The 22,864-nt window shown below is 38.5% G+C and overlaps 1 protein-coding gene across 3 annotated transcripts in view; it reads left to right on the top strand.

Moving 5' to 3' along the window:
* The window catches only part of Sybu (syntabulin), a 66,633-nt gene that overhangs the window by 997 nt on the left and 42,772 nt on the right, over window positions 1–22,864 (top strand). For 2 of the 3 annotated variants that reach the window (XM_028766474.1, XM_028766480.1), the window contains exon 2: window positions 1,234–1,453. In XM_028766474.1, coding sequence (XP_028622307.1) covers window positions 1,234–1,453 — 220 coding nt within the window. Of the gene's footprint in view, window positions 1–1,233; window positions 1,454–4,161; window positions 4,266–22,864 lie in introns of those variants that run through there. The other variant, XM_028766485.1, reaches the window with a different exon arrangement.

The raw sequence follows: 22,864 nt of genomic DNA, 5'->3' as shown, positions 1-22,864 counted from the left end.
TACTACTTTAGCCAAAGCTCTCTTTCAGTTACAAGGGTTGGAAGGAGCTGTGGAATTTTTGCAATATATATATATTGCTCTTCCTGGGAGCTTAACACTGCCAAGTAGTGGTGTCCCCAAAAATGCTCTATTTGAAATTCTCTCTCCTAGATGCTATTCAGCCTTCACCCCTTTCAGTCTCAGTTTCTCCATCTGTGTAGAAGTATTTCAATAATTCCCTGCATTGCAGATTGGGGTGTAAAGATCCATTAAATGAGCTAATGGTGGAGAAAAACTTATTTTTTTACAATATTTGTGTGGGGGAGGGGTAGTGTGGGTGTCATGGCATGTGTGGATGTCAGAGAAAAACTTGCAAGTGTCCTCTTCTATCATGTGAGTCACAGGGATAGAACTCAGGTGGGCTGGCTTGGCTATAAGCACCTTTACCTACTGAGCCATCTTGAATGTCAAGAAAAGGGACTTTTAAATTGAAAACATTGTCAAAATATAGTTCTTATGCAATTTGTAAAAGCCAAAGTGTGGCAAGGTCTTAAAAAGGCATTTCTAAATAGAGAAAATTTTCTTGTCCTGGTCGTCTGTCCTTTTGGAAAAACAAAAGCTAGATGTGATGTAAAAGGTGGAGCCATTTTCCTGGGTATTGGATGTGTTTGCTTTTCTGTTGGCAGCAAGCCTTGTGTACCAGGTTATTAATGAATAATTAAGAGGCTGTCCGGAAGAGGAGGGATTTTAAAGATAAGTGTGTGTGATCCATTAGAAAAGAATTGTTCTAGGTCTACAGGTCTGGTGTGTGAGGAGACAGAAAAACAGAAGTGAAATTGTCAGCTAATTCGGGAATAACACAAGAGTCTAAAGGAAGAGACAAACCAATAAGCTTAGGTGCACTGTGAGAGCCTTTGAGAAGCTCTAGCTTGACTGTGATAGAAAGACAGAGTGTGGAGGTGAGGCAGAAATGGCATAGAGGTGTCAGATGGCATTTGTATGGGTGGCTTCCGTGTGTGTGTGTGTGTGTGTGTGTGTGTGTGTGTGTGTCCAGTAGACTTGCACTGGTGTTTGATATTCACAGGCGCAAAAGGGAGCTTAGTTCAAACACTGAGATACAGACTGCTGGACCATTCAGGGGGGGGGCTCAGTGCTCAGAGGTGTGACCTCTCAGGAACTGAGGCTTGCAAGGGCAGAGAGGAAATGATTGGTTTTGTTTTGTTTTGTTTTGTTTCCTGGCTTTCCAATTTGGAGAAGGAGCAGCGAGTGCAGCATCAGGAGAAGGAGATTTCCAGGAGCCGGATTCCCCGGTTGATTCTGCGGCCCCATCTGCCGCAGCAGCAGCAGCAGCAGCAGCATAACAAGGTTTCCCCGGCCTCTGAGTCCCCTTTTTCAGAGGAAGAAAGTAAAGAGTTCAACCCCAGCAGCTCTGGACGATCAGCAAGGACGATTAGCAGCAACAGCTTCTGCTCAGGTACACCAAGGCTGTGAGCCACCATGGCAGGAGAGATGTGACCTCACAATTAGAATTAGACTTCTCGCATCCCCAAGATACTTGCACTGCCCCTTTCTGGCTGTTGTAAGTTATCATTACAGCAGTTTTCTATGGTTCAGCCCAGTTAAATTTCTTACCATTTAGAATGTAAAATTCAACTTCTTTTTATAATTTTAAAGTGGTTGTTTTATTTATTTATTTATTTATTTTTCTTTAATTTTTTTTTTACAGTCCAGACTTTATCTCCCTCCGACTGTTTCATATCCCACACCTCCCCCGCCCCTTTCAATAGGAAATACCCAAACCCCCATCTCATCAAACCTCCCTACTCCCTGGGTCCCAAGTCTCTTGAGGGTTAGGTACATCTTCTCTGACTGAGTCCAGACCCTGCAGTCTTCTGCTGTATATGTGTCAGGGGCCTCATATCAGCTGGTGTATGCTGCCTGGTTGGTGGCTCAGTGTCTGAGAGATCCCAGGGGTCCAGGTTAGTTGAGACTGCTGGTTTTCCTATAGGGTCACCCTCCTCCTCAGCTTCTTCCAGCCTGCATTTTATACTAGCAATATCTATAATTCTATGTACTCTTGGTTATAAAATACCCCAAATAAACTAACTTCTAACAAATGAAATAAAGATCAAGGAGGATTATACTACAGGTCTGGCCCTGTGGGGGAAAACCGAGGCTTGTTACCAGCCAGACCTGATTCCCAGGATGGGCCGGAATCCCAGACTTACACTTAGATGGTATGTAATCTTGATCAGGTTGCTTAAGTCTGATGAACCTCAGTTGTTATAGTCATTAAATGGGACAATAAATACTGATTGAGGATTCCTTATCTAAAATGCTTGAGAACCTAAATGTTTATAGTTTTAGAGTTTTCAAATTTTGGAGTAGTATTGTGTATACATATATACACATATATATTACATATGTACATATATGTGTGTCTTTTATACATATAAATATACACTATATATACACACGTATACATGACACACACATATATATATGTATATATGGATAAGAGCAAAATCTAAACAAAGAATTTGTTAATGTTTCATATATACTTCATAACACATAGCCCAATGTATTTTTTAATGTACCTATTTTTATAAGAATTCTATGACCTTTGGTAATCATTCTTCTACTCATGGCCTATGGCTTTATGTCACTGCTCAAAAAGTTCCACATACACAGCATTTAGGATTTGGGTTATTTGTATTATGGATGCCTAACTATACCTCTTTTGTAGAGTTGCTGAAAGACTCAAAGGGATCATTTACCTAAGTGTTCCCCTAGCACAGAGGTGGTATTTGGGGGTCTTTAATATCTGATGGTTCTTAATGTCATGAACCATGTGTGTATCTTCCGCATGCAACTAAGTTTTTTTTTTTTTTAAGGTCAGAAGCATCTTTGAAGGGCACAGATCTCTTCATAGTTCCTCAAATGCCACTGGTACCAGTGGACAACACCTGGGGTGTCCTGGGAAATGCAACTTCAGACGTACAGCATGCATTCACAAAAGTTATATTGTAGATATGTAGCTGTCTACTGTCTAAATGTCTCTCCTCTATGAGGCCTCAAAACTATGGTTCATTCTAGAAACAGGTATCACAGTGTTATACTCTGAAATAAATTTCCTTCCATTAGAATGAAAAATGTAGTTAAAAGAAAACTCACTCCTAGCTACTTAGTACTCACTGAGGTGAAGAGGATGACTGGAAGCTACTGGACTCATGGTTATTTGCTTTAACACCATTGTGCAGTTCGGAGTTTACTCTGAATGAGTGTGCAGAGGGCATGACTTCCAGCTTTGTGTGTACTACTGGGCTCCACACTTATTCCATACTAACAGTCTTTGTGACTGACTTCAAGGTGAGTATTTGTCAGGAGATAAGTAGTTCCATACATACATATATATATACATATATATATATGTATATATGTGTATATATATTATATAGTCAAAACAAGTATATAATACAGTTTTATATATAGTTGTTTATATAGATAGTTATATACATATGCTGTCTATATAAAATTATATATACTGTATATATAAGGTTTTATATATAACTATATAGTCAAAACAAGTATTTTACTATACATAGTTTTTATGTAGTATATAAATATATATAGTTATATATAATATATAAACTATGCAAATATATAAATATAATATATAACTATATATAACTATATGTGCAGTGATATATATAGTTATATATTTATATGGTTATGTATATAAATATATGCAGTTATTAATAGGTTTATATATATACATAGTTTTATACATAGTTGTTTTGACTATATGTAACATATATATGTATATAGCAAATATATATTATAAAATATAAAGCCAAACAAATAACACTGTTAGTGTTGATTGAACCAGTCTCTCCTAGACCCATTTCCAGAATCACCCCTTCTTCCCTGAAGACCTGTCCCTCATGAGGACCATAATAGTAGACATGAAAATCGAAAGGGGATATTGATTCTTCTGCCATTAACTAGCTGAGAATTGAGTGGTAGACACATATAATTATGGGTGTCTACAAACCAGCCTTTCGATCCTTGGCCTTGTGCCTCATCTCCAGATAGGGCCTTCCACTCCCTCTTCTCTCTCCAGCTTGCTGTGCTGGCAATTCCCCAAGGTTTGGGTCTGATGCCTTCCCCTGTCTTACTTCCCTTTCCTGCAGAGCACTGATGAGCTCTACAAAGCTTCTGAGTCCTGCTCTGACTGAAATTGACAGCAGCAAGGCCTTTGGGGGATGTTAATGATGCTTTAGGAGGTCAGTCGGCTGGTGGAAAATAAATGGGTTTGGTTCTGTGGGGAGTAGTAATGCTGCAGGCAGTGAGGTAGAGAATGTAAAACATGTCCAGCCAGCAGGGGGAATAGCTGGTTTTAACCTAGACACTGGAACACAGAGGCCATATTCTAGCCTCCCTAGTCAGAGCTGTTAAACCAGACAACAAAAGACAAATGTTGATACGAGTTCAGAACTGCCATTATTTGTCAAAATGAAACCATTGGAACATATAACAATGGTCAGCCACCAAAGCTTCCAGCCTTGAATGAACCTCTCAACATTAGTATTTGTTTGTTCAGAGTTCTTACATTCAGTACTGTGAAGGGACCATAGAGAGTTAAAAGAAATTCTAATATTTGGAACAGAAAATTTAGAGGAAGGTGTTACTTAAAATGTCCTTCCTGAGAAGTTTAATTTAAAAATTATACTTTCATTTTCCCAAATTTGGTATCAAAGGCATTCATTGTGAAGAACATTATCTATTCTAAAATATCCAACTTTTGCTTCGATATTTTAGAATAGATAATATTCTTTACAATGAATGCCTTTGATAATACATGTACAAGATAATAAATTTATATATTGCTAAAGTTACTTAATATAAAAAATTACTCCTTATTTTGATAAACTGGCATTTCTATTGTTTGTATAAAACCAAATATTTTCATAGTAGATGGCCCTTATTCTCTGACAAAACTATGAGAACTCTCTTACTGTTTCCTGTACTCCAGGTACGTGTTTCCCAGCTAATTTTGTTGATAGTGAAATTAAAGTCTGACACCATTTCCAAAGTGACCTGCATACCTCTACCTAGGGTCTCTTTTCCACCCCTGACTCCACCACATTTCTTCTGTCCTCTCAGAGGAGCCTTGGCAAAGGAGCATTTAATGACTGGATAAGAATATGCTAATTTGTATGTTGTGTATATCTAATTTTGGAGGGAAAGGGTTATGTATGACATTTTGCCAATCATTTGGGGCATGTCCCCAAAGAGCTTTTCTCTGAGTGGCTGCTTGTGGGTGGAGTCCTTGAAAGTGAGCCTATGCTTTGCATTTCATCAGTGTGCAAGAGTTTTTAGACATGGGCATCATCTCTAGAGCTAATCTAGAGTAGACACTTGAGAACAGTTCACGGATTCTTAACTTTATGTAAATAATCCACAGGAAGGAAGTACAGTTAATATTGTTAATATGAACAAAATACCTGCTTTCATGTGCCTCTATGAAGCCAATGTTTGTTTCACTTAGAACATGGTTTTGACATTACATCACCATATCTCTGTCCAGGCCATCTTCCTTGTTTCTAAGGTGGCCAAAGAAGGGTGAAGCCCACAACGGCAATTTGTGTTTTGAGTGTGTCATCTGTCTATGGAATCTAGGTTTCTATTTTTTTTTTCCTTTTGGGGGTGGTTGTAATAGGTGCTTTTATTTATTTATTTTAATTTTTTCTTTAAATTCTTTTTTTTTCTCTTTACTTTTTGAAACTATAACATAATGTCATCATTTACCCTTTTTCTTTACTCCCTACAGTCCCTCCCATATACCCTTTTTCAAATTTGTGGCCTGTTTATTTATTTATTTATTTATTTATTTATTGGTGGAGGGAGATGAGGAGGTATGGCTGTGGCTTTTTGTTTGATTGGGTTTTGTTGTTGTTAGTTTGGTTATTAATGCTTCATTTGTCATTTTGTTATGACCCTGGCCACCATTAGGAAATCTGGTGACTTAAGTAAATGTGAGGAATGGCCATCAGTCACCTGCCATAGTTAGCAGCCTGCTGTGCATCCCTCCTTGCTTAGTTGAGGCAATAATTACCCCCTTAGAATTGGAGGCAGATGGGCTGGTGAGGTTTAAGCTAGTTCTCCATGGGGTGCCTTGTAAACATGACAGGTGGAACAGATTATGCATATAGAACACTGGTTGTTTTATGAGAGACTAGTAATTTCTAAGAATTACCTCTGATGTGCACGTGGAGATGAACTACATGAGCAAGTTAACACGAGTTCTATTAAAGAAAGCTTATATCAAAGAGTCAAAATCATACTTGCTTTGCCATCTAACCTTAAGTGAGGTACTTGCAGAAAGCATTTGAGTTTTTACAGTGGCTTGGGTGAAATCTTTGACTGGCACTGACCTCAAGGTAATTGTTTTGCTGTTTGTGGCAGAACAATTAAGGCAAATCATAATCTGACTAACCCTGCTGCGGTATGACAAAGCCTTCAGAAATTTGCCAGGCCTTGCCAAGCAGAAATATTTCTGCTTTGCTTTCGTCTGGCTTGAGGCAACTTAGCATCTGGATAGAGTGAACCTTTGAACATGATGATTAGAATTGAAATGGGCTGCATCAAGTGACATGAACCACAATACCAAATTATGCTAGCAGTGAATGACTGCCAACCTGCTGTAAACTGCAAAACAAACACCCTAAGAACTGAAGATCATGGGTCTGGGACATAGACCCTACAGCATAATGTACTTTTCAATGGTATAACTTCTTCAGTCACATAAGTATATACCTAGTGGAATAGGTTGTAAGTGTTGATTATATAGGCAGTATTTCTTTGGACATGTTGTTACAGACAGCAAAGGATAAGAAACTTTTTCTATTCAAATTTTTTAAAATCTTCAGCAATGGAAGCTGATGAATGTAACCATACTGAAGGAGATGAGCCACATCTAAGGGTAGAAGAGCGTCCCCAACATGAAGAATCTGTGCATTCATTCTAAAGCACTCACCAGTATGTTATTTGCTCTGAAGTTCCCAGTAAAACTTACAATTGTTTAAAATGTGGACATTTGAGGTCCCACCTAAACCTGTCATCCCGGACTTTGAGAGCCTGTAAATCTGCATTTTACAGGATTACTGGCTTATTCTCATGCAGGCCAAAGCCTCAACCTCAAAAGTTTATAGTCTGTGTCATGTGGGTGGATGTAGGCACGGGGTAGACATTGATGCACAAAGTCACGGTATAAAATACACAAATATCAAAGACGGTAGATTTGGTGGCCATGAGCTATGGGGCAAAAGAAATGCCTCCGTCTCCCCATGAGCTACAGTTCCTGACCCTGTGTAGACAAACTTCACATCCACAGTCTTGTCAATAATACTTATATTTGTATAATGGATTTAACTGGTACCCAGATGGTAGAAAAATAGAGACGAGGAAAAAGGATTTTCTTACTTTATTTTCTCGGAAAATCTCTGGCTTCACTGTCTGTAGCTAAACTTTTTATTCTCTTGTTTTCTTTCTTCAAGATGGGAATGATTTGTAGCAGACTGTAAGTATATGTAGCACACCTAGAACAAAGTCTGGGAACTCTATGGCTACAGTGAAAGAAGTCAAGGAAGAGAAACAGATAGTTGTGTGTATTAGAAACCCATCATTTTACGTGTTTATCCAGTAGGCATTTATTAAATGCTTGCTGCAGATGAGGACTTGTGCTAAGGTAACAGGAATGTATAGAGCACAACAGGGTTTAAAAAGACCATTCATTTTATCGCCTTAGCTAGGATGCATAAGCAATAGGCTAACAAACCTTTGGATGGCACACCACACTGTTCCCTTTACTTGCCCATTTAATGTCTGTACTGTCCAGCAGGCCATTAAACAGGGGTCAGGGAAGGCCACCTGAAAGAGAGCGGGGGTGGGGGGTGAGACAGGCAAAGACGCAAAGAAATGACAATGTCTATAGTCTGATCAGATCGCAATTTTTACTTTTTCACACACAGGTTATATACACAAAAAGGCAGGATGTGGGGAAGGGGATGACACAGGAGCATAGGTGTCCAAGGGGAGTACAGATATCTTCCAGAACAGTGTCAGCTGGGTGAAGGTTCAGGGGACAGATCACTGTGACTCCACCTATGATTCGCCTATGTTCTTATCTAAGTTGGTACTATCCACCAAGGCTACCTATCTACAAAGTCTGTGTATTCAGCCTGGCAATTTTCCACCAAAGCTGCTTGTTTACAATAGCTTCTAGGCATCTGTTTCAGTGTTTTTCCACAGAGACCCAAGACTTTGTGTTAGCAGGCATGTATGTCAGGCCTATTGCTGATTTTAGGCCTATGGCTGATTTTAGGCCTTCAATGTATAAGCAGGGCTGCCCCTGACAAATGTCCTTGTCCCTTTTACCTATATCCATATACACTCTTGGCCTGAATTTGAGCTTGTTCCCCCACTTTATTTCAACATTGGCCTTTCATATTTCCTAAGTCCAACGTTTCAAAGAAGAAGCATTAGTTAGCATGGTGTACTGAATAAACATAAACTTTGGCATCAGCAGAGCTCGATAAAAGCATGAAATGACACAGGAAGCCACTTTGACTAGATTGGGAAAGGCTTACGTGCCATGCAAAGGCTTGACTGTGAGATTAAGTGTCCATTCAGGATCCAGATCAATGACATAGACTGACAAAAGACACTGGAGGGGACTTTAAAACTATATGATATATGTGATACATCTACAGGCACCCAGAATCTTAACAGCAGAGCCTTAGAATTAGTTCCGTAACGCAGATTGCATGTCTCAATAGCCAACTATGGCTCATGGGCTCCTATTTTGCAGTTCTTAAGTATCTTGCAAAACCAGTGAAAGGTTTTCAGCAGGAAGGAGTTCTGGTCAATTTTCTAATTTAGAAAGCTCTCTCTGTTTCTGCGGTGGACAGTGGATAGAAAAGACATGAGATAATGGTATAGTGCTTGCCTGGCTTTGTAGCCACTGCCACGGTACAAGCGATGGTGAATCAAGTGCTAGGTGTGAACTTTGGAACCACAATAAATAGCTCTTGGATACCAGTTGCATGTGGAAGGGAAAGAGATCTTGTCTTGATTTCTATTAAATGAACACAAGGGAATAGCAGAATTGGGAAGAAGAAAGAAGTCAAGTGTTAATTGTTCAGATTACACTTTATTGCATTTAAGAAACAGAACCCCTTAATACAGTTTGAAAATAGCAACAGCTGAAGTCTGTAGATGGGTGTGTGGAGAAGGAAGTTTAGAGAGCCATGAATATTACACCATCTGGAGAAACATGCATAAGTGGAAACCAAGATACCACCACCATGCCCAAGGCTGCACATCAGCAGAAAGAAAGATCCATAGCAGTGGTGGCTCTAATCCCACGGGGAGGAGAGTTTCCAGAGGAAAGGAACAAGGAGGTTCAGGTGCAACAGCAAGAGTAGAAAAAGGTAGCATATGGCTCACTAGTCAAGAGCAAGTACGCCCTTGCAGAGGACCCAGGTTCAGTTTCTAGAACCCACATCAGGCAACTCAAAATTGCCTATAATTCTAGCCTGAGGGGACCCAACACCCTGTTATATACCTTCTTGTGCAAGAAACATAAAACTTAAACCACTGTATTAAATAGTTATCCAAAAGCAGACATCAATGATGTCAGGATGATAGACCAAAAATAAAGTAGAAAACTGTTGGGGAGGCTGAGACCCAAGAGAATGCTGGCCCATAGAGAAAGTGCAGACAGTTGCTCCAAAGCTTAAACTGAGGTGAGACTAAATAAAACATTTGTAATAAGTATTGGGTCATTATCAAGTGACACATACTTGATAAAGGTTTTAGAGAACAAAGGAAGAGAAAGAGATGCTAAAAATAAAAACATGTATGAGGCTGAAATCTAGTACATTGATAGAAAGCTATTCCCAACCAAAATCTGAAAGTTAGCAATTATTTACGCACAACATCCAAAACATTTTCAAAATCTAAGATACTTCTGGACCCAAGCATCTTGAAAAAGATATACTTAGGCTGGAGTAAGAAGTCATGACATGCAATACAGATGCTAGGTCATTTACCAGTGCTACACTTCTATCTTATTGTATGACTCTCTAGCATGCTCTATGCAGAAGCAGTATAGACCTCTGTACTGTGCCCAATCCATAAGCACTTTATAATCTGGGAACAGGAGGAGGGAAGAATTATCACCAATTTGAGAAGGTCTGTTGGGAAGGGAACCCAATTATAGACATCCTTGAAGTAAAACCCAGTGTCCACACTAATGCTTTGTCAACTTAAGCTGCCATTCCTGTGTTGGGGAGTGCAGTGTCTCCAAACACCAACAGAAATAAGCTCCACAAAGAAGTCACACTCACTGCTGTGGGTTGCTGGTAGAGAGAGAGAAATTCAGGAAATACTTCCCTCAAAAATTGGCATATAAAGGCTTGGATGCTGTGTAAGAGTTTGAGAAGCAGATAGTGGCCTGACAGAAAGGGAAATCAATGTATGTAAAAGCCCTTACATGCATGTATGTAAAAGTCTTTAAAGTGCTCACCATATGAAGGGAACTACTGTGAGAAATACTGACTTCCCTAATGCTTCTTGTTCAGTCTACGAAAGCGTGCACAAAGCCAGCCAGCAGCTCAAGGTACAAGCCTGAGACTGTTCAGCTCTCTATTTCCCAGGCTAACTTGACATCAGCCACCTCCACACTTCACCTTCAGGTGCTTTTATTGTGAGAAAATTCCATCTCCAAGCTGTCAAATTGGAGACACAGAGAAGATCAAATAGACACAGCTACTAGGCATGCTTCTGTTTATGATAACTTTCTTGATTTTCAGGCAAACTAGTTGCTTCAAAGTTCCCTTGCTGTTCTACTAAGCTGTGTCCTATTTTGAAGGTGAAATTCAGCCCTTTCTACATAAGAAAAAAGCCTCTGACTGGGTAGTGCTCAGACACTGGTGGATCAGCAGTCTTGCCTGGGAGTCTCTTTAGGGTGGTTGCCTTGGCTGCAAGAGGAGGCCAGTGGTTTATCTTTGTAGAGAACCCAAACCACTTGGCAGTATATACCTGAATTCAGTCTGAGGCCCGGGCTGTACTCATCCCGTCCCAGCAGAGCCTGCCTCCTTCCCTTTGGCCTGCTTCTGTGGATTTGTCTGGGTTCTTTCTCTTCAGTAACTGACTGAATCATCCTCCTGTCTTCTGTGTGGTTACCTATGTGGCTGGGATTCCCATGAAACACTAGTCTGACTCTCAGAATTCTAAAAAGGCCTGTGGATCTTCTAGATCTAGGCAGGAGGGATTCTTAAGTTCAGTTAAGAAAAAGTATTCAAATTTAATTGAAAATTGATGAAAGGCATTCCTTATTAAATATGGAAGGGCATCTATCAGAGCAGGTATGGTTTCATTTCTAAAATTGTTTTTGTCTTGCTTCTTGCCAGGCTGCACTCACTATTCTATTCGCTGAGCTGGAGCAATAACAATGCTAGTGGGGCCCTGACAGTGCATGCTACCCAGCACCCGCATCTGCCATCACTTGTCAAAATACAGAAATCTCTTTCATTTGTGCCACTGTACGATGACACAATAACCTGAGGACCGTCTTTTATAGAAGCCATTCTTCTGTAGGCACACATTTTGTATCTGAGTTTTGCTTTATGACAGTTAAGAATTAGACTACATAGGACCATGTTTCTTTCCTCATTCTCCTGTTTTCTTTTTTCTTATTTTTAAAGAAGGTAAGCTGGTTGTGTGCCTCAGTAGTAGAGAATCTGACCAAGGCCTGACTTCTCTCCCCTATCTCTAGCACCAACCAGTATAAGCATACGTTTGGGCTGGAAAGATGGCTCAATGGTTAAGAGCACTTGCTGCTCTTCCGGAGGCCCCAACTTAGATTCCCAGAAACCACATCTATAACTCCAGCTCCAGCCCACATGCAGACACAGGCACATATACATAATTAAAATAAAACAATCTTAATCAAAAGTAAATATGATACATATCATATTACCTAAAATCATCATTTTTACCAACTATTTGAAGTTTCAAATGATGATCTACACAAAGAACATTCCAGTTTTTCCTCTTTTCTTCTGTTTTATACTTTGCATTATTTTGGCCACCACTGTCATCAGATCTTTGGTATTAGAAGAACTAGAAAGCAGGGCAGGGGCAGTATGTTGCTACAGCGCAACTTACTGTGACGCAGGCAACCCCAGAAAGGTTTAGAGCTTCTTCGATATTGAGTTCTAGAGACTGAGAACTGGATTCCTGGTCTGTTTCTGTCTCTCTTCTCTTCCTATTCTTCCATATATGCTTTTTTAAACAACAAACAAACAAACAAATAACCCCTGAGGCTTGAACAAGCCATGAGCCAGAAATGGTAAATAAACTGACATTGCTAAACAGAAAGATCTGTTACTACCTAAAGCAATGGTTCTCAACTTGTGAGTCCTGGCCCCTTGAGGGTTGAGCTAGCCTATCACAGGATTCTCCTAAGACCATTGGAAAACACGGAGATTTACATCACAGTTCACAAAAGTAGCAAAATTACAGTTAATGAAGTAGCAAAAAAAAAAAGTGATTTATGGCTGGGGGTCACAACAAGATAAACTGTATCAAAGGGTCGAGCATTAGAAAGGTTGAGAACCACTGGCCTAAGACTTCTGTAACAGCTGGATTCAGCATTTCCCCTACCAATCTCACCTGGATCTCCAGTTTTGTAATGTAAGCCCCTTCTTTCCCAGAACATCTAGGTAAATATCCTCTTACTATATTAAATGTTTTCCCTCCAGTCTCCTTTTCCAGGGACAAGTTAAGCAACTTCAGTCTTGTGAGGGAAACCATGTCACAGGCCCCTCTTTCATACAATGAACAGACTTTTTCCTGTACAGGCCCCTGTCCTGCCCAGTACTTCACCCAGGGACTTTTAAGGGAACTCAGGGCTCCAAACTAGCCCAGAAATCCTGGGAATGTTCACTTGTGAGATGATTATTTTTGTCTCCAAGAAACAAGGGAAGCATCCATTAAATAATTATCCCAATCTCCGCTTGTTCTGGGAAACACTGGTTCCCTGACTGAGGGTGAGGTGCTCATCTGAGTTACTTAGATAAGCCTTGTCTATCAGCATCTGGAAAGTTCCACAGCATTAAGAGAAAACAGTCTCTGTAGCCCCACTTTTCTGCAGCTACTATCCAATTCCTTTGTGTTTCTTTACAGGAATTTGTCACCAGAACTCTTGTCTCAACAATTTGCCATCAAATAGTGTGTGAGTGGCCACGCTGGCAAATCTTATAATCCCTTGTCTCCCTCCGGTTCCCATGGCCTCCCAGTGATGCTCAACACACTGTCTTCCTCTTGGGCTTCTGTACCCCTCCCTCCCCAGTGGCCTGTCAGGTTATTCTATAGGCACTCTATTCCTACCTGACAGGCTTCTTGTTTATACTACACTCATGGCCTTTAGATGGGTATTTGCCTCTGACCTTTCAGTCCTAAAGCAGGCACACAGCATACTGTTGAAGGGGACTCTGGCCTTGCCTATCTGGATTTAGACCACAGCTTTACCCACTCACTAATTACAAGCTAGGGGAGGTGCCACTCTTGTCCATGCCCAGGAATCCTGCTGACAATAGTGACTCTCTGAAGGGGACATCGGATTAAATTAGTAAAGATCTGTGCTAAGTGCTTAAAACAGTACTTGATACTTACTATCGAGTTGTGCTATTACCAATGACTTCTGTTCCTCATTAGCACAAACCAGATGTTTGTCATTTCATGCTTAATGTGTTGAGATACTTGAGATGAGCTCAACCATTGCTACATCCCTGCACATGCCTGGGCTTCAGCCTTCCTTAAGCCACAGTAGCATTCATTGTCCCCCATCAGCTTCCTGTCACTATCCTTAAAGGGCCATATCTTTTGTCATCTCAGAAGGGTTTTTAACACTCTTGTTCACTTTGCTTGGAGTTATTCTACCTATCTATTCTCTAAGTTTCAGTTTGTTCCTCCCTCCTTTTTTTGTTTTCTTTTCCTCCCCCCACTCTCCCCTCTCTCTGTCTCTCCCTCCCTCTTTCTTTTCTTCCCCCACCCCACCACCAGTCTCACCTCAAATGATCTCTTTAGGATCTTTCCATGACAAGCTGTCTAATGAGGCTCGTCCGCATTAGATTATGCCATCCAGTGTGCTTCATTAATAGTACATTACACTCCTAAGTACCCTCTTTACATATTTTCCCACTTGCTTGTGTAATATCTCTCCTCACTACCACAGTGTGAACTCTTTAAGGGAAAGCTCTAAGTACTGGTCATCATGGCATCTTATAGAATACTTGGTACACTAGGAAATCAACTATTTGTCGTTATAAGAGAGGATGGGTGGGTAGATGGTGTTATTATTTCTCAATACTGAACACTGTATTTTTTCTGAAGTAAAATTCGTGTAGAATCTTATACAGTTGTGAGTTCGTCCTATGAAAAGATGCTAATATTGCATGAATAAATAAAAGCTCTAGTAAAAAAAAAAATAGACTGCCCAAGTATGCTTTCTGCATAAATCACTCCATGGGTGGAGGCAGGAACACTGCCTTCACAGAAATATGGAAGCATTTCTTGCCTCAAATTTTTGTGGTCTGCTTATTATGAGATGACTGCTTTCTGATAGATTGCTTTGTCTGTTTTTAATATGAGCATTTTGGGAACTGCTGACATTTCCTCTCAGAACAGGCTTGGAAAGGAAAGGAAAGGAAAGGAAAGGAAAGGAAAGGAAAGGAAAGGAAAGGAAAGGAAAGGAAAGGAAAGGAAAGGAAAGGATGTATTTTAAAGATACATGTTTTTCATGCAACTCTAAGTCAACTGCTTAATCTCTGTAACTGAGAAATTCTCTTCTCAGAGCACCGGGTCCTATACATAATAATTATATCCTATAATTGTTACAATTATAGGGTAGACATGATTGTGCTACTTTCTTGCCTCACCTATGCCCTTAGGTGTATGCTATCTGGTTAGATTCCACAGGGTCTATATTAACCATGAATTAAAGCTTTGATATTCTATGCATTTCTCAAACTGTCTTCAAAAGTACAGTATTTGGAACAATTGTGTTAGCAGCATCTGGCACATAGTAGGTATTCAATAACTGTTTGTTGAATGAATATCAATCGATGATTCTTTGTGAGAATAAAGCAAACTCCATATTATTCCAAGTAATGCTTCCTTACAATGACAGTGATTCCCCTTTAACATATACAACTGAACCCTGAACAGCATCCAAGCATATCTGAATGTCTCAAGACATTTGGATACAAAAATTATATTTTCTTCTGACTGATGTTAAATTTTAATGTGTCTTCTGGAATTATTTAGTTCAAAATTTTGCAAAGCAAATGAGCTCTGAGATCATCTATATTCAAATAAAGGGCAGGAGGTTTAGAGATATACTTCTTATACTTTAACAGAATATTTTATTTATAATTCCTCAGAGTTGGTGAGGGGGTGTTATTGTTGGTTTTGTTTGGTTTATTTTTGATTTGGTTTGGTTTGTTGAGACAGGTTTTCCCTGTGTAGCCCTGGCTGCCCTGGAACTTAATTTGTAAATCAGGCTGGCCTCAAATTGAGAAATTCATCTGCTTCTGCTTCTCAATTGCTGGAATTAAAGGCCTGTGCTACCACATCCACCTCTGAGAGCGCATGTTTTAATGTTGTAAAATTCTAACAATTCTATGTAATTGGTACTAGGACATTTAAGTAAGGCTTGGCCATCATAGCTGCTATCAAGTGTGTTTGGTGGCTGCTAGGCATACTTGTTAAGTATCAGGAAATTTTATATTACATATTTACACACACATGTAAACATTTTCATGATATTAAGATTTTAGAAGTATAAACTAACTTGCCATATATTAAAAGAATTATTTAAAAGAATATTCAGTTCTTTTAAATTTCTATGTAAAACCACTTGAAACATATTAAAATGACTGATTTTCTAAAAATTATAATAAAATAATAGTTACTATTTAACCTTAACACTGAACTTTGTAATGAATTCCAGAAAGATTTAATAAAAATGAAACTATAGTCATCTAGAAAATAGTGTGGCTCTTTATCTAGTTGATCTTTAAATATAAAAAAATATTCTAAGCATTTACAAAGGTGCTGGGTGTGGTGATGAATGGCTTTATTCCCAGCAGTTGGGAGACAGAGGCAGGTGGATCTCTGTGAGTTTGATGCCAGCCTGGTCTACAAACCAAGACCAGGAGAGTCAGGGCTCTGTTACACAAGGAAACATGGTCTCAAAAAAATTATTGAAAGAAAACACAAATGAACATTTGTAGAGACTTTGCAAAATAGGAAATATTTGAATGTTCAAAGGATTATGAAGGAAAAGTTAAAATAGTGAGTTAATGGCATATATATTAAATTATATATATTATATATAAAGTATATATATTATATATTTTTTTAAGAAAGTCTGAATGCTCAAATAGAAAAGACATGAACAAGTCATGGGCTATGTACAGAAAGACAACAATCCAATATATGAAATACATGAAGCTTTACTGACAAAAGCATGCAAATTACAACATCAAAGCATCATGTGTATTATTAATGTGAGAAATTATAAGCAAGAGATTATTGTCAAAAATTCAGCAGGATATTAGAGTACAGAAATATAAATTATCTCAGTTTATGGAGACTGCAGTAATTCTATTAGACATGTACTCTACATGCTAATCAGACTTGGCTGAAAATATATCTATAAGATGCAAAAGCAATTTTAACAATAATGACAAAAATGGAAGCTTAAAATACGCTACAAAATGGAAATGGTCTTTAAAAATCCATATCTTATCTATGTTGAATAGACTTAAAGGTAATACATTTAATAAAATAGAGTTAAAAATAATAAAAAGTAATAATACTTTAAAAATTAAATAGATAAACCTGGTAGCATGTTTCTTTTTTTTTTTTTTCATCCCAGCACTAAGGAAACAGAGGTAGACAGATCTCTGTGAGTTCAAAGCCAGACTAATCTACAGGAGAGGGTTTGGCCAAGCAGGACTAAGTAGTGAGAACACATTCCCCCCAAAATAAAAATAAACAAGAAATGAGTTACATCAAAACTTTTAAAAGCATACTCAAAATCATACTAGCACCGTATTATATTCTCATTGTCAATTTCATCCCTATTAAAATGCGGTTGCTAACGTGTTACATCTATTCTGTTACTCATTTTGAAGCAAATCTCTAGGCATCATTTACTACACGTCTCTTCACATGCCCCAATACCACTTACTAATGCATGTAGGCATTTTCTGATGTAATCACAGAACTATTTAAATCACTAATAGAATTAACATAATGATATAGAACATGGAGATATCCCCAATTGTTTCAGAAGTGTCTGTTTACTTCCTCATGGTAGCATATTTGGTGAAAAAACAATTAGTGAATATTTTCAACTTTGCTGAGCAGACAGCGTTTGCTGCAGCACCGCTAGGAAGCCGCCCTACACAATGTAGATGAGCAGGGTAAAGTGTCCCAATGACGCTTTGTTGTTATAAGCACTCACAATTAGATTTGGCCTGCAGGCTGGAGTTGCCAATGATTTACTGTGTATTGTGGAGGATGAACATTAGCTTTAAAATGTTGATTAGATGTAGGGACAGTTTTATATGTGTGGCAAGAATGCTTCATAGGGAGTCCTTTGTTTGTAGTGTGGGGGACACTGTACTTGGAAGATGAGTGTCTATTATTGAGTTACATCCCCAGTCTCCTTGAAGCTCTCAGGTCCTTAGAGGATGCATACTGATCAGCAGCATGGTATTGATGATTCCAAGTGGGTAATTTGGAGAATGCCTGTTCTTACTGTAAATTTTAGCTCTTTGTCTATGACTTCATTCCTTAAGCTTATTGCCTAACTCAGTTACTTCATTACAAGTTGCTTAAAAGTAATTTTCTATTATTCTGCCTACTTTCCTTAGCCAAAATGCTTTTATAAGAAGAAAATGGACTTTCCAAAGGATTTTTATGTCCACTGAATGAAATACAGCATATATTGCTTGCTTTTTGCCGTCAGTATGTCTGATGATTTTTGTTTTCCTTTGAATGGACAGTTTTTGTTGGAGTCAGTGTCCATGTAGACCAAGCTAGGCTCAGATTTGCTGTGTAGGCAAGTATGACCTTAACTTTCTGATCCTCCTGCCTCCAACTTCTGAATGCTAGGGTCACAGACTTTGACCACCAAAGCTGGTGAACCACGAAATGCATATCAAACCCAGGGCTTGGCACATCCTAGATAACCCCTGACCTACATCCTAGACCCTAATGGAAAATGTCCTACAATATTCCTTCCATGCTTTCTGGAGTATTTGAAGAATGACGAGGACCTTTCTCTGCTTATGTTCATTTTGTCTGTGTAAAAATTAATTCACAGATTTTTTTATGTTATTGTTATCACTCATTTCTACTCATTACTCTTTCTCTGATCCAGCCTCCCATCCTTGACTAAAGGAGCCCTATTTTGGTCTTGTCAGTATTCCATAGCTTCTGTCTTGCTAAGCTATCAGGCTCCAGGTGAAAATGCTCCCCGGCATAGTAATAAACCTCTATATTAAGATTCATTAAAATTTTTATAAACAGCAAGCAAGTAAAGCATATTTGTTGTTATGGTTTCTAATCTAATGAATCAAATAGGCCAAATTGTTCTTTTTTTTTCTAGGTAAACATTACAATTTTTTAATTATTTATTCACTTATATGCCCTAAGTACTAATCTTTAAATTGTTAAGTTCAATTAAAGTTTTTAACATCAACAGATGATTTTTTAAATCTTTTTAATTTTGTAAATTCCCATAGCACAACTAAAATAAGATTAAAATTACCTTATAAAAATACATAAATTTTTTTATACTTGTAGGCAGTCATATAATTTTAACTATACTGAATGTTCTCAGAAAACAAAATGTCTCCCCCTACCCAAATAAGCTTTTTAACATCCAGGCAGTAGAACTATAATAGCTCCAAAGTTCCCCCAGCTATCGTTACAGACCTTACAGACTTTTTTTCCCAGTCAACAGTGTGGAAACTACTGTGGGTGTGTTTCTTTATTTGTTACCATGCTTTATATAGACAGCAACTTCCAAGGGTAACCGAGACTCTCAGTATCTTTCCCCTGTTCTTAATTCCATCTGGACAAATGCTAAACAACTGAAAAATCACAGCACCACCACCACTACCACCATCACCACCACCACCACCACCAACAACAACAACAGAAGTACCTCTGGTAATCCTCCTGCCTTAGCCTTGGTTTGTTGGGTTTTTGTTTGTTTGTTTTAGCTTGTTTTTTTTGTTTTTTGTTTTGTTTTTTTTTGAAACAAGGTCCCTCTCTATAGCTCTACCTGTCTTGGAACTCACAATGTAAACCAGGCTGGCATTGAACTTAGATATCCACTTGCCTCTACCTCTACCTCCAGATTTCGGGGATTAAAGACATGTGCCACCATGCCTGGCCCCTGACTTAGCCTCTTAAGTACTCTAATTTTAGATACGTGATACCAAGATTGGTAGACCCATTTCTTAACATATAAGTTAAACAGAAAATTTAAATTATTCTACTTTATTGTAGGTGGTGATCACTTGGGTATAGTCTTAAGTAGGATTGCTTTTGCCTAACTTGTAACAGTGGCCATCTTGGACCTATCTAGTGCAAATTCAAATCACAGACCCCAGAAGAAAATTACCCCATCCTTTTAAATAAGTCTCATTTCTTAAAGTAGTCCTGTTTTTTTAAATATAAGAGCTATGCTTGTTAGTTTTTATTGCCAACCTGACACAACCTAGAGTCATGTGAGAAGAGTGAACCGAAACTGAAGGTTGCCTATATCATACTGGCCTGGGAACACTTTCTTGATTGTTAATCGATGCAAGAAGGCCCAGCCAACTGTACCATCCCAAAGCAGGCAGTGCTGGATTGTATAAGAAAGCCAGATGAAAACAAACCAGTAAGTGGACCAGGAAGCAGTCTTCTGTATCTTCTGCTTGAGTTCCTATACTTCCTTCAATGGCCCACTGACATGGAAGGGTAAGCTAACATCAACCCTCCCCTCCCCTAAGTTGTTTTTGCCCTTGGTTTTTATCAAGTGCTCTAGAACACTTCATATCTACTATGAATCAAAGAAATGTAAACATTCAGTTGCATAATAGGTGTGTGTGTGTGTGTGTGTGTGTGTGTGTGTGTGTTTTCAATTCCTCTCCCTCCAGCAGACCAACAACTGTCCACAGCCTCTTCCTGAAGCTTCATCTTGACCTATTATAGGCATTCTTCCAGCAACCTGAATCTGTAAGGATTTCTTCCATTTCCTGCCCAGAAATAGTCCCCTCATTTCTATTATTTAGAAGGGTTTGCCATTAATAATTTTTTCATATTAACATAAGCAATAAATTATAATTGTTCCAATTACAAACACATGATTGTCAATTTATAGATTGTTCAGGCAAGTTTAGAAGTCAGTAGCAGTGGGAAACAGAAGGCTCACTCATTTAATAAGTATAGTGGGTCTAATAACGACATGTCTTTTTCAGAAAGATTTATTTTAACTTTAGGCGTACAAATATGTTTTGCCTACAAATATATACATACACACATGTACCATGTGTGTGCCTGATATCCACAGAGATAAAAAGAAGGCATCAGATCCCCTGGAACTAGAGTTCCAGACTATTGTGAATTGTCCTGTGGGTGTTGGGAATAGAACCTAGATCTTCTCCAAGAGCAGCAAGTGTTCTTAACCGCTGATCTACCTCTCCAGCCCCAATAACTATGTCTCTTTAATGTATACTCATAAGGTCAATTCGCAATTGTAGGATTGAATGTAAACCCAAAGATCAGCAGCGTGGCTTTGCAGTTTTTAAGAATATGACTGTAAATTACAACTGAGAACATTTTGTACAGAATTTTAAAAGTGGGTTATTATCTTCACCCAAACTAGTAAGAGTAGACAAATAGCCTCAGGAGAACTTGAAAGGACTGCTACAGCCTCTTCCTCAGTGCCACAAGTGTCACATCCTAAATTTTACCTAAACCATAGATGGCACTTAATCCCAGTGGTTGGTGAAGCCATAAGTACTGAAAAAGATGTTCTATTATACATTTTTTTTTAAATTTTACTCCAGAAGGATGTCACAGAACCAGGAAAAACATGTTTGATTCCTACTTATTTAAAACATAATTTCTAAAGCTTTTCTAGACACTCATTTCCCAACTAGAAATCTCTTAATTTTTATTCTTTTGATTCTGTGTACTTTCAACAGAAAAAGACATTCTAAAGCATAGATTTTTATTTATCTGGATACAGTGTCTTTTTAAAAATAATTGGTGGGTCTGATTCACAAATAAATCATTGCAAAAGCAGTAGGCAATTTTGAGTGCTCTGACCACATTCATTTTGAATTTGTCTCCTTTAGAATGGGAAAAGTTTCTCTTGGGCAATGTCCAGGTACATGTATTAATTGCTGGAGTCTGACCCAGTAAGCAGATTTGCTCCCTGAGAGAGGAGCTCTGATTTTTTTTTTCACTGAAACAAGGGCATGCAAATGGAGGGGAAGGTACAGATAGCATGTGATGGGATAGCTGAACAGTCACAGCCCAGAGAGGGGCTCACCTCTGGGACACAGGGCCATAAGTCACCCACAACCAAGGAAGAATATAGCACACTTGCAGACACTAGTCCTTTCACTTCTAGAAACAAATTGTGGAGGTTCCCATGCAAAGTAATGTGTCCAAAGGTTTAAAAAAAAGGCAATAAATATTATATTGTCTTGAAGTGACAAGTTCATTTTGTTCCAGGAACTGGAATATTTCATAATAAAAATGAAGTAGAAGCCAGAAGTGAAGCAATCCTTTTTAGAGACAGTCTAGGCATGATTCATGCACTCCTTAGATTTCATTCAACCCTACTTCTATCCTGTCCTTCTTCCAGCTGTGGAGACCCAGGGTAGCCTGTAGTAGTGGGCACATAACTCTGGGTAGTCTAATACTCATCAAAACTCAATAGTTCTAAGATTATTAGTGGTATGTATCATCGTACAATCTTTTGTTAAATTGGTAAAGTAATTCTGATATCAAAATAACGTTATTTTGTTTAAAAAAGGGTCAAGTAATAAAGATGTACTATTTTGCTGAGTATGTATATGTTGAAGTAACATTAATTTGGTGCAAAATTCTCGTGAAATTCTCATTAGAGCTTAAATGAATGAACCGGCCATCCTAAATACTTGAATAAATAAGGAAAGGATTTATAAGAGACAACAATGTGAGTTTTCTGTTGCTTAATAGGCACCTGTACTGATCACCCTATAATGTACACATTAGCTTAATACAATGAATGACCTTAGTTATATTTAGCTATGATGAAACTTAGTATTTATTTTTCCAGTTTACTACAGGTAACTAAAGGTAGGAGTAGATATGTTTGGACTATTGTTGGCTGGATATATGTGCTTATAAAATAATGTCTTTCTGCTTCTTTGAACTTCTAAACTCAGAGGCTCACTGGAAATTCTACTATCCAGATGATGGGCCATGATCAAAAAGCTCAAGCAATGTCAGCAATATTTATGGAACTTTATTTTCCTAACAAAAAAAATTCTGAAAAGTGCATGCTAATTACCTTCAGTTTTTCTTCTGAATTTTAAATCACTTAATCCATACAAGCACCTGTAGTCAGCAAGGCATGATGGTACACGTTTATTCCCAGTGCTTGGTAGGCAGGGGAAAATGGATTTCTGTGAGTTCCAGGCCAGCCAGGGAAACCTAATGAGTCTTTGTCTCAACAAATAAAACCCAAAACTAA

This window comes from Grammomys surdaster, unplaced genomic scaffold (assembly GCF_004785775.1).
Source record: "Grammomys surdaster isolate TR1022 unplaced genomic scaffold, NIH_TR_1.0 63, whole genome shotgun sequence".
NCBI classification, from domain to species: Eukaryota; Metazoa; Chordata; class Mammalia; order Rodentia; family Muridae; genus Grammomys; species Grammomys surdaster.
This window is presented reverse-complemented; position numbering and strand designations above follow the sequence as displayed.